This window comes from Charadrius vociferus, unplaced genomic scaffold, assembly GCF_000708025.1.
Source record: "Charadrius vociferus isolate BGI_N301 unplaced genomic scaffold, ASM70802v2 scaffold1640, whole genome shotgun sequence".
Classification (NCBI taxonomy): domain Eukaryota; kingdom Metazoa; phylum Chordata; class Aves; order Charadriiformes; family Charadriidae; genus Charadrius; species Charadrius vociferus.
The window spans coordinates 182,204-193,733 of record NW_009646613.1 but is presented as its reverse complement, the minus strand read 5'-3'; the positions used below and the strand labels follow the sequence as shown (position 1 = coordinate 193,733).

General features: G+C 62.9%; 1 protein-coding gene across 1 annotated transcript in view; it reads right to left on the bottom strand.

Annotated features, from left to right (window-relative positions):
* Positions 1–8,017: 8,017 nt before the first annotated feature.
* ABHD17A (abhydrolase domain containing 17A) overlaps positions 8,018–11,530 on the bottom strand; it is a 4,639-nt gene continuing 1,126 nt past the window's right edge. Inside the window, exons 2-4 of the mRNA XM_009887815.1 lie at positions 10,201–10,395; positions 9,337–9,516; positions 8,018–8,443 (exon numbers count right to left, since the gene is read on the bottom strand). Coding sequence (XP_009886117.1) covers positions 8,218–8,443; positions 9,337–9,516; positions 10,201–10,395 — 601 coding nt within the window. The 3' untranslated portion in view covers positions 8,018–8,217. The remainder of the gene's footprint in view (positions 8,444–9,336; positions 9,517–10,200; positions 10,396–11,530) is intronic.

Below are 11,530 nucleotides of genomic sequence, written 5' to 3'. Positions count from 1 at the left end.
ACTGCCCCAAATTGATTCAGGCCGATCTTGGCTATGCTTCTGCTTCCCAACATGGGAAGGGGCAGCTTGGTTAACTGGGATGGCTGCTCAGCTCCCAATTGGCAGCACTGGAAAAGGTCCCAAGGGTCCCTGCACATACTGAGGCGGCCCCACTGGGAACTGGGACCCCAAATCCATCTGTCCTGCTGGAACCAACCCTGCCAAGGACCTGAACCCCCCACTGCATCCTCCCAGCTTCATTAATGGATCCCCAAGACTGACTTTATTCCCCCAAAAAAAGCTCTGGACCCCTCTGCAGAGAAACGAGGGGATTTTCCCGACCACTTGCCATGGCTAAATGTCCCAATTTAAATTAAGGTGGGGCACAGCCTCAGGACAGGTTTCAGGCATGTGGCAGGGTTGTCACAGCATCTCAGGTCCCTGCGTGGGACAAGGGGCAGTGTGGAGGGATGGGCGCATTGTAAGGATGCCCTCGGGAGTGAGGGCTATGCTGGCACACATCCCTCTGCTCCCCGCTTTGCTCCCCGGGGCAGGAGGCGAGATCCAGCCTTGTGGGGCAGCTGGGGCTCGGGGATGTCCCCAAAACCTCACCCCCAGCCACCAGCCTGGGCACAGCCACAGGCAAAGCAGCTCCTGTGAGGAGTGGGTCCCTCTCTCCCTGTAGCTGATACCCACCCTGTGATAAACCTGCGTCTGGGTGAATTGGGTCAAATTTTGAGGGGAAAAAGAGCCAAAAAAAAGGATCAGGGCAATGCCAAGCACAAATCCAGGCTGGGTGGGGAATGGCTGGAGAGCAGCCCTGAGGAGAAGGGCTTGGGGGTGTCGGTGGGTGAGAAGCTCCCCAGGAGCCGGCACTGTGCGCTGGCAGCCCAGAAAGCCCCCCGCACCCCGGGCTGCATCCCCAGCAGCGTGGCCAGCAGGGCGAGGGGGGATTGTGCCCCTCTGCTGCGCTCTGCTCTGGGGAGACCCCCCTGCAGTGCTGCCTCCAGCTCGGGGGGTCGGAGAGTTGGGGGGGTTCAGCCTGGAGAAGAGAAGGCTCCGCAGAGACCTTAGAGCCCCTTCCAGGGCTCCAGGAGAGCTGGGGAGGGACTCCTGATCAGGGAGGGGAGCGATGGGATGAAGGGTGATGATTTTACACTGAAAGAGGGGGGATTTAGATGAGATCTGAGGAAGAAATTCTCTCCTGTGCGGGTGGTGATCCCCTGGGGCAGGTTGCCCCAAGAAGCTGTGGCTGCCCCATCCCTGGAGGTGTTCAAGGCCAGGTTGGACGGGGCTTGGAGCAACCTGGGCTGGGGGGAGGTGGCCCTGCCCAGGGCAGGGGGTGGCACTGGGTGAGCTTTAAGGTCCCTTCCAACACAAACCAGGCCATGATTCTGTGATTCTATAGGTAAGCCAGAGCTACTCGTGTGGTGGGAGCCTCCCACCTTGCAGACCTCTGCTCCCTGCTTCTTATTTTGTATCACCATAAAAGTGCACCTCCCAGGGCAAGCTTCTGCTCCTCATGGTGGGGGTTACAGATTTTCTCTGCATCTGCATGGGAACTTTCCCGTTGCTCTGGCATGAAACACCATCCAGGAGTTTGCGAAGCTGAGGAAAGACACAGGGCGGTGAGAGAATGGAGGCTTCCTCTGTGCTGCTAAAATTCCTCCATGCAGGGTCATCTCTTCGCAGGGACGGGAAGTACTGGTACCCATCCCAGTAATCCCAGTACCCGATCCTGGTACCGCCCCACATGGATCCCACCATGGTCCCCATCCCCCATGGGAGACTTCTCCCCAGCCGCGCTGCAGCGTCTACTCACCCCCCAGCCCCGCCATGGCCAGGGGTGCTCTGTGACACCTCATAACCCCATCCTCATCCTGGGGCAACAGCCCGGCTGCTGCATCCCACACTGCCCAGCCCCAGCGCTCGGGGTGTTGACTGGCCCAGGGAGGATGCTCCGGCCCACCAGGGTGCTCCTGGCACCCCAAGGAGATGCTCTAGCCCCCCAAGAGTGCTCCCAGCACCTCAGGATGCTCCTGTTCCCCCAGGGTGCTTCTGGTTCCCACAAGGGGAAGCTCTGGACCCCCAAGAGTGCTCCCAGCCCCCCAGGGTGCTCCTGGCACCCCAAGGAGATGCTCTAGCCCCCCAAGAGTGTTTCCAGCCCCCCAGGGGTGCTCCCAGCCCCTCATGGTGCTTCTGAACCCCCAAGGGTCTCCAGCTCCCTAAGGGTGCTCCCAGCCCCCTAGGATGTTCCTGCCCCCCCAGGGGGGGGCTGCAGGCCCCCAAGAGTGCTCCCAGGCCCCTAAAGGTGCTCCCAGCAGCCCGGGGTGCTTCTGGCCCCCCTCAAGGGGAGGCTCTGGACCTCCAAGGGTGCTCCTGACCCCCCCAAGACTGCTCCCAGCCCACTAAGGGTGCTCCCAGCCCCCCAGGGTAGTCCCAGTCCGCAGGGTACTCCTGGCCCCCCAAGGGATGCTCTTGCCCTCCAGGGTGCTTCTGGCCCCCCAAAGGGATGCTCCATCCCCCCAAGAGTGCTCCCAGCTCCCCAAGGGTGCTCCTGGCCCCCCAAGGGGATGCTCCAGCCCCCCAAGAGTGCTCCCAGCACCCCAGGGTGCTCCTGTTCCCCCAGGGCGCTCCTGGCCCCCCAAGGAGAAGCTCTGGACTTCCAAGGGTGCTCCTGGCCCCCAAGGGATGCTCCAGCCTCCCAAGAGTGCTCCCAGCCCCCCAGGGGTGCTCCTAGCCCCTCAGGGTGCTTCTGAACCCCAAGGGTCTCCAGCTCCCGAAGGCTGCTCCCAGCATGTTCCTGCCCCCAGGATCTTCCTGTCCCCCCAGGGGGATGCTGCAGGCCCCCAAGAGTGCTCCCAGCCCCCTAAAGGTGCTCCCAGCCCCCCAGGGTGCTCCTGGCCCCACAAGGGGATGTCCCATCCCCCCAAGAGTGCTCCCAGCACCCCAGAGTGCTCCTGTTCCCCCAGGGAGCTTCTGGTTCCCCCAAGGGGAGACTCTGGACCTCCAAGGGTGCTCCTGGCCCCCAAGGGATGCTCCAGCCCCCCAAGAGTGCTCCCAGCTTGCCAGGGTTCTCCTGCCCCCACAAGGGGATGCTCCAGGGCCCCAAGAGTGCTCCCAGCCCCCTAAGGGTGCTCCCAGCACCCCAGGGCGCTCCCAGTCCACAGGGTGCTCCTGGCCCCCCAAGGGGATGCTCTTGCCCCCCAGGGTGCTTCTGGCCCCCAAAAGAGATGCTCCATCCCCCCAAGAGTGCTCCCAGCTCCCCAAGGGTGCTCCCAGCCCCCCAGGGTGCTTCTGGCCCCCAAAAGAGATGCTCCATCCCCCCAGGAGTGCTCCCAGCTTGCCAGGGTTCTCCTGCCCCCCCAAGCGGATGCTTCATGGCCCCAAGAGTGCTCCCAGCCCCCTAAGGGTGCTCCCAGCACCCTGGGGTGCTTCTGGCCCCCCAAAGGGATGCTCCATCCCCCCAGGAGTGCTCCCAGCTTGCCAGGGTTCTCCTGCCCCCACAAGGGGATGCTCCAGGGCCCCAAGAGTGCTCCCAGCTTGCCAGGGTTCTCCTGCCCCCACAAGGGGATGCTCCATGGCCCCAAGAGGGCTCCCAGCCCCCTAAGGGTGCTCCCAGCACCCTGGGGTGCTTCTGGCCCCCCTAAGGGGAGGTTCTGTACCCCCAAGGGTGCTCTCAGCCCTCCCAGGATGCTCGTGGCCCCCCAAGGGGATGCTGCAGTCCCCCAACAGCGGTGCCAACCCCCTAAGGGTGCTCCCAGCCCTCCCGGGTGCTCCTGGCCCCCCAAGGGAATGCTGCAGTCCCCCAGGAGGGCTCCCAGCCCTCGGGTGCGTGGTCCCGCATGTGCTGTCCAGGCGTCGTCGCTGCAGGGCTGTGGCAGCCCGTGGGCCTCCCTTCACCGTCCCAGCCTCCAGGCATCGCTCAGGCATAGGATGACAAAGGGAAGCTCACAGGGGGCAGGGGGCCGCGGCCCCGCAATTCTCCCGCCGAGCGCTCCTGCGGACGGGGGAGAGACGGGAGCCAGGAGAGGAGGGAAAGGGGCAGGAGCCCGGGGGATCCCCAGCCTGCGCCCCACCTGCAGGAGGTGAAAACGGGTCTCCCCTGGCACTGCTTCTCCTGCCTGGGGACAGTTTGGGACGTGTCGGGTGTGCAGGGTGCGAGCGGGGCTGCACGCTCGGGCAGCACTGGGTTTGGGGGGGGAGTGCAGGTGAATGGGTGCAGGTGAATGGGGTGAGGGGGTGTGTGTGTATGGGGGGTTGTGCACACGTATGTGCGCAGTGCAGAGCTGGCTGTGTCCATCCTGCAGTTGCCCACCCACAGAGCCACCCCTTCCCAGGACCCAGTGCGGCACAGGGGGACCCCAGGGACTGCTGGGCACCCACCGTCCCTGTCCCCGTCATTCCCCCCAGCTGACACTGTGGGGTGGTGGGTGTTCGCCTGCACCCCACAGTCCCTCCTCCCCGTGCTGCGATGCCACACGCGCCTGCCGTGTCTCACCAGGGAAGTGCCGGCCAGTGTCTGGGCATGCCGGGATGCTCGTTGCATCCGTGCTGCTCGGGGAGCGAGGGCAGACGGGGTCGGTGCCCCCAGACCTGCTGCCATCCCTGTCCCCAGCTGTCCCCCGCCGGCCCCAGGTCGCTGCCTCACTCACCTGGCAGGGCAGAGCCAGGGGCTGCTGCCAACGCATCCTCTCCTCTCCCCGTCCTTTCCGCTCCCCTTCCCTCCATCTTAGCCAGCGCCGTGCAGAGCCCCTCACCCTGGCTTCTCTCCTCCAGCACCCTCCCCTCTCCCCAGCCCGACCACAGATGGGATCCTTCCCCTCTGCCCTTTTATACCGTCTTTGTTCATATGACAAGCACGTGAAAAACCAGAGCAGAGCTTGGAAAAAAGCTCCTTAAGATGCTTTAATTCAGTTTCCTGGATCCCATGACTGAGCTCGGCCTGTGAACAGGGTCTCATGACTGTGGCACGCAGGTCCCGGCCATCAAAAGCCTCATTTATGCCCCAAAAGAGACGTAAACCCCTTTTGGCCGGTCACCCGGTGGGCCCGACGTCCCCTATGCCCAGCCTCGGCCATAGCCCCATCCGCACCGGCATCGTGCCTCTGCCAAGGGCTCGTCGCAGCAGGTATCCCATCCTTTCCCCTGCGGGATCCCTGGATGTCCAGTTGTCCCCTTGCTCCGCCGTTACACACAGGCACACACACGTACACACACGTACACATCTGCGCACATAGACACCCTCCGGCCCAGCCGTGTGGCTGCCACTCTGCAGCGACGGGAGCAAGAGCCACCTGCGCCCCGGCTCTTCGGGCTGGGGGCTTCAAAACAAGCCGGAGCGGGGACACCTGCCCTGTCCCCTCTCTGCTGTGGCTGCGGGAGGGACTTTGGGGACTCTCTGGGGCCTGACTCTGCCTTTCCCCTCCTCCATGCCCTGCTGACACTGAGATTTCGGCAGAGTCCCCCTCCGGGCACCAAACCCCGTCCAGGTCCAGCCCCATCCCAGCCCCTTTCCCTTCCCCGTCCCCTCCTGCTGCTCCCAAACTGTGGCACCAGCGGTGGGGACAGAAGTGCCATCCCGGTAGCTCGTGGCCCAGTTTGGCCCTACAGCTGGGGGACGCTTGTGCCGGGGACCCCTGGGGCAGGTCCAGCTCATGCCTTTTGGGGACACTGCAGCTCACGTAGGGGTTGGTGCTGCTCCCTCACTCCTGGCTCCAGCTGCTCGTGCCGGGGTGAGGACGGAGCCTGAGCCCTCTGGACCAGCAGCAGCAAAGGATCCAGACCCAAAAAGCCCTGATCCCTAACAGCGACGGACCACAGCCCTTCCCGGGGCATAGCTCCCCATCACAGGGGCAGCAGCCACAGGTGCCCGACTCACCGGGACCCCACATACCTGAGCTGGGTCTAAATTTTGGGGAGCAGGCTGAACATTTCTGTCTTTTTGCCTTTTTTGTTTTTAAAAAAACCCCAACTTTGACACAGTAAATGCAAACTCAAGCACCCCGACATCCCCCCTGAACCCAACCCACCACTGAGACATCCCGCCAGCAATGCAGAGCCAATCTAAAGCATCCGCAGCTCAACAGGAAACAGGCAGCAGTAAGAGGATAAAAATACCCCTGGTGCAAACAAAACATCTCTGTGTGGGGATTAGGGCGCCGTAGGCTCCTCCGGCCCCACTAATCGGGGCCGGGGACGGAGGGGAGCCGGGCTGGGTGACGGCGGTGGCTTTGGCTTCCAGCACACATGTGAGCTAAAGGCTCTAAACCCAACCAGCAGCTGCGCGCAGCGAAGCGGGGCAGGGAGTGGAGGGCTGGGGGGATGCTCGGGGAGAAGGCAGACATCCTGGCTCCCAACTCGCCCCTGGGAAAAGGGGGTGAGACCACCCAGAGCCCCAACACCCACATCCTTTTCTGGCTCCTGCAGAGCCCCAGCCCCAAAGAAGGGTCTCCCCCATCTCCATTGGAGGACCCTGCGTTGGTCCCAGGGGGAGGTGAGGGGTGTGCGGGGAGCAGGGGGTCCCGTGCCCCTGCCTCGCCCCCCACCCCACGGCTCCCAGCCCCAAACAATACATGCATTTGAGTGCTCCGAGTGTGGGGCCGTGGCGAGGCCCCGCCACAAGGCCCCTGAGCCCCTTCGAGAGCCGCCTAAGGAGATTATCGCTCCTCACATGAGCCCGCCGGGGCCCCCAGTCTCACACCGAGGAGGAGGGGACACAAAGGTGACAGGGGACACCGCAGGGGGAACCAATGCCTGGGAGCCCCTTAGAGGGTCTCTGTGGGCATGGGAAGGGGCGAGGGGTGTCCCGGGGGCAGGAAAACACACGGAGGCTTTGAAGAGCTCTGTCCTGGGTGACTTCAAAGTAGGTGTTGACCCAAAAAGCACAAACCCAAGTGATTTAACAGCCCATCTGCTGACCGGGGGGCATGGTGGGGTGCGCCCTGCGCCCACCTCCATGACCAGAGCACACCAGGCATCGCAGAGGGCACGGCTGGGAGCTGAGCAGCTCAAAAATAAGATTTACTCCCCCCAGCGCCACCCTGCCTGCTTGGGACCACGCTGCAGGCCATGGGGATGTCCCCCATCCCCTACAGCGCACCCAAGTGCCCCCATGCCACTGCTCGAAGGTTGCTGAGGCCATTCTCCTCCTCTGCCTCCATGATCCCACAGGATTCCCTAATCAAACGGGACAGGGGCTGGCGGACAAACGGGCCCTTGTTGTCCCCACGGCCCAATTCAAAGAGACAGACCTTTACAGCCCAGTCCCGGGGCGGACCAAGGGCTCCTTCCCCATCAAATTAGATTTTCTGATAAGGTATGTTACTAGTCTGCCAGTCTTGTAATTGATGTTTCCAGTCAATGTCTAGAGGCATCTGCCAGCGGGGAAACCGGAGGGGCCAGAGCCCGCAGGGGCTGGGGGTGGTCCCTCCGGCTGGGTGACACTGAGGCAGCCCCAGGCGTACCCAGGGAAAGGGCACACACGGGTAAAACGTTAAACCTCTGCTCTTTATTCGGTGTCTGCTTTCCTCGTCCCGTTTCCCGAGTGCACCGCAAGTGAACGGTACGGAGGTTTTCCAGGGGTGACCTGAACATGGGGAGCGCTCTGAGAAGGCAGAGTGGGGCCAAACTGGAGGGGGTGTGGGACAGGGGGGCACCTCCTTCACACGTCCCCAAACTCCGCTTAGGGACACGGCTCTGCCCCAGCCACGGGGCGAACACCAGGCACCCCACTGCCACCAGCACCAATCCCGGGAAAGCTCCGTCAAGGGCAGGAACTGCCACCTCCTCCATCCTGCCCCCCAGCAGCGCCGGGGAGGGGGCCAGACCCCCAGCCCCTCTCCAACTCGCCTTATTGCTATAGTCAGAGCAGAAGAACAGCCAGGAGGAATTCAGGAGTTCGCTGTTTTAGGAGAAGGGACGAGGACACGTCCAAAGCTGAGGATTCGCCATCAAGAGGGTGGGCTCTTATTGGGGAAGGTGGAAGGAGGGAGCTGCCATCTCTCGCCAGCCCGGCCGGTGGTGCCAGCAGCGCCGGGGCTGACACCAGGAGGGAAGAGAATTGTGCATATGTCCAAGAGGAAATGCACCGTCCGCTCCAGGGCCTCCTGCCCTCTCCCGAGGCTGGAGCTGAGGCTGTACCAACTCATTGCACCTCCAGCAGCAGGGACTGGGGAAGGACACTGGGAGAACTGGAGAGACAGGCAGAAACCCCCTGCCTGCCCCCCTGTCCTGCAGCTAGTTGCGTTGGCTGGCCAGCTCCTGGGAGATGAATTTCCGAAGGCGCTCGAGGTACTGGCTGTAGAGTTCAATGTCATTGTGCCCGGCCCCGTCCACCCACAGCGGCTCCACAGCCTTGGGGCAGCGTTCAAAAAGCGCCAGGCCATGGGAGAAGTCGATGACTTCGTCCTCCGTGCCGTGGATGATGAGGACGGGAGAGGTGATTTTGGAAATCTTCTCAATGCTGTCAAGAAGAGTGGGTGGGGAAGAGATGACAAAGCGGGGTAAGTACAGGGATCAAGGCACCCCCACTCCTCCTACCCCCCAAAACACATCCCCTCGGGGAGAGGGACCAGGAAATGCTCTTTGGCAGAGCATGGGGACACGGAGCTTCTGCCAAGGATGAGCTGCAGGACATGAACCCCCGCAGCGTGACAGACGAGGACCAGACAGCGGTGACAACAGCCCCATGGGACCAAGGCAGGGCTGACGGAAACCGCTCCTCCCCGCATCAGGATCAGCCGTGCTGGGCTTTGAGGAGTGGAAGCATGGCTGTTCTCAGCCCGGCCCCAAAGGCCACACGAGGCCATTGGGATGCAGAGCGTGGGCTGGTGGCTCCCGGCCACAGTGTCCAGCTCGGGGACTGTCCCTCGGGCCCTGCTGGCCTCTGGCTGCAAGGGAGAGGTGAAGCAAGAGCTCGTCGCACCTCAGCACTGCCTTTCCGTGTCGCTGCCCCTGCCCTCTGCAGAGCGGGGAAAAAGCCCAAGAAATTACTCTTGGGGGAGAGAGGGGTCCCGGGGAACCCCAGGGTTTGTGATATCTGACGAGGGGGCAATGGCACAGCCCCAAAGCTAATGGCCGAGACACTGGGACAGGATAGCCAGGAGGTGATGCCACCAGGGGACCTGGGGTGGACGCATGGCATGGCCCTCGGGAGGGGGCACAGGGAGGGTTATGATGCCCCAGAGGGGGCTGACTGCAAGGCAAGGGGATGCTGATAGGCACGTTTCAGCCTATCGTGGGAGACAGTTTTCACAATAACCCCTCTGCGTGGGCAGCGCTGGCATCCAGGACAGTGCTGATCTGGGCACTGCCCCTCCAGAGCTGACCCCTGTCCCTTCACGCAACACCACTCACTTGGGGAAGGCATCAAACCAGTAGGTCTTCTTGGTCTCGGGGAAGGCAACTCTCATGCCAGAGGTGAGCGGGGAGTGGAGCACGATGGCAGCACACTCATAGCGGGAGGCCAGATCAACCGTGGGCACTGTGCCGATGCTTTGTCCATATAAAATAATGTTCTCCGGGCTGATTCCATACCTGGGAAAGGAAAGGGCATGTCAGCGCCCAAGCACCAAAGTCACATTGCCAGGAGATACAGCACAGGGGGTCACCCTACTCTGGCCACAGCACCCTGCCAGGGTTCCTGGGGTAGGGCTGGGGGGCAGCGGGGCTCTGTCCCCACTGCTTTCCCCTGTCTGGGCCCAAAACAGCTGCCCTGCGACCCCAGCAGGACCAGGCAGCACCGGGGCTGAGCTGCCAGATGAGTTGCGGGGGGGCGCCAAGGCCCACCCTTGCCAGGAGTAGGGCTACAGAGGGGTTTGCGGACCCCGGATCGCAGCCGCACGGGGCAGCCCCTGGTTCCCGGGCCACGCTGCGAGCCAGGCCTGGCTGCGGGCAGGGCAGAGGAGGCAGAGCACATCACGGGGCTGCACCTTGAGCCCGGCTGGGGAAGCAGTGCCAAGCACAGCCAGGGGAGAGCCTGGGAACAGCAAGATGGGGAGCATAGCTTGTGCCAGCATCCCCAAAGCAAGGTCATGCCCCCGGCAGCATCCCTGCCCTCCGGGTCCCCTGGCCCGCTTCCCCTACAGCTGCTTTCCGGCCACCCCTTCCCGTTAGGAGCAGCCTGGGTTCCCTCTCCAGGAGATTTCCTGTTTTCCAGACTGCCGGATCACAGGGTTTTCCTGGATGTCCTCCCTTCCCCCTGCCCGGTGCCCCGCTCACCGCGTCCGCAGCGCTTGCCACGCGGCGTCGATGTCGGAGTAGAGGTTCCTCTCCGAGGGCTTGCCCGTGCTCACGCCGTAGCCTGAGTAGTCGTAGGAGAAGATGTTGCAGTTGATGCGGGTGCCCAGCCCGATGTAGAAGCTGCTCATCTGCCCCAGGTCCACGGCATTGCCATGCGAGAAAAGCACCGTGTACCTGCAGCACCGGGGAGAGATGGGCATGGTGGGTTAATCGGGGACTTCGCTGCAGTGCCACTGCACTGCCTGGCCCTGTGGCCCAGGGATGGACGTGCCTCGGCAATGCCAGCCAGGATGGCCACTTCAGAGGCCACAAGCCAAACCGCAGGACGCGAAGGGCCAGCACCCCTCTGGCCACCAAGGAAGGTCCTTGCGACACCCCCGGTCCCACCCCAGAGACACCCAGACCCTCCTCAGTGCCCGGGACCGGGGGCTCGCTCCCAGCAGAAACAGGCAGCCTGAAGGCAGGATGATTCTGTTCAAGTTTTTGAGTCTATTTTTGGTAAAAAGCTCAGGATTTGGGGCCGTTTGCCCAACGGGGATTTCAAGTAAGAATTCTGACAGCGGATTTTTTTTCTCCCGAGTCTGGCAAGACACCAGACGCTGAGAGAGAAGTGAATTGTGGGAGTGACAAGGCACAAGAAATTTCCACCATAAGGGGGAAAATAATGTTAATCATAAAAATTAACGCTAATAGCGCTTTGATGGAAGCTTAGCTCTCTTCTGCCAGAGGGAGGGAGCAGGACCCACTCCCTGCTGAGCCCCCACAGTTGGTGTGAGAGGTCTGTGGCTATGTTGAGCCTCCCTGTCCCAGCCTGGATGACCCAAAAAGCCTCAGCAAGAAGGCAGTGGCAGGAGGAGCTGCGGGGAGGACAGGTGCCAAGCAAGACCTGATGCCCTGGGGAGTTTGGGAGGGTCAGTTCCCCCCCAGCCCAGGCCCTTCTCTCCAGCCCCACAGCCTGTGCTGAACGGCCGGCTGGAAGGCAGACCAGCACCAAGCCTCGCCGCAGGCAGGCAGAGCAATCCCACCGCCGCGTTCCTCTCTCCGGGGACCTGCGATGCACGCAGGGATGGAGCAGACATCCCCACCAGGCAGCCCATGGAGACACCCTGTAACACAGCTCTCCAACCCCCGCGAGAGCCAGCCTCCCTCACCCCAAGCCCACGCAGTGGCGTTGAAGTCCTCGGCACGCTGAGGGCAGGTCTGGGCTGCGTTCCCCCACCCCCAGAGCTCTCTGCAGACGCCATTCCTCGGAGGGCGCGTTGCTCCGGGTGCGTGGGGCCAGCTGGGGTGCTGCAGGCTGGGGGACCCC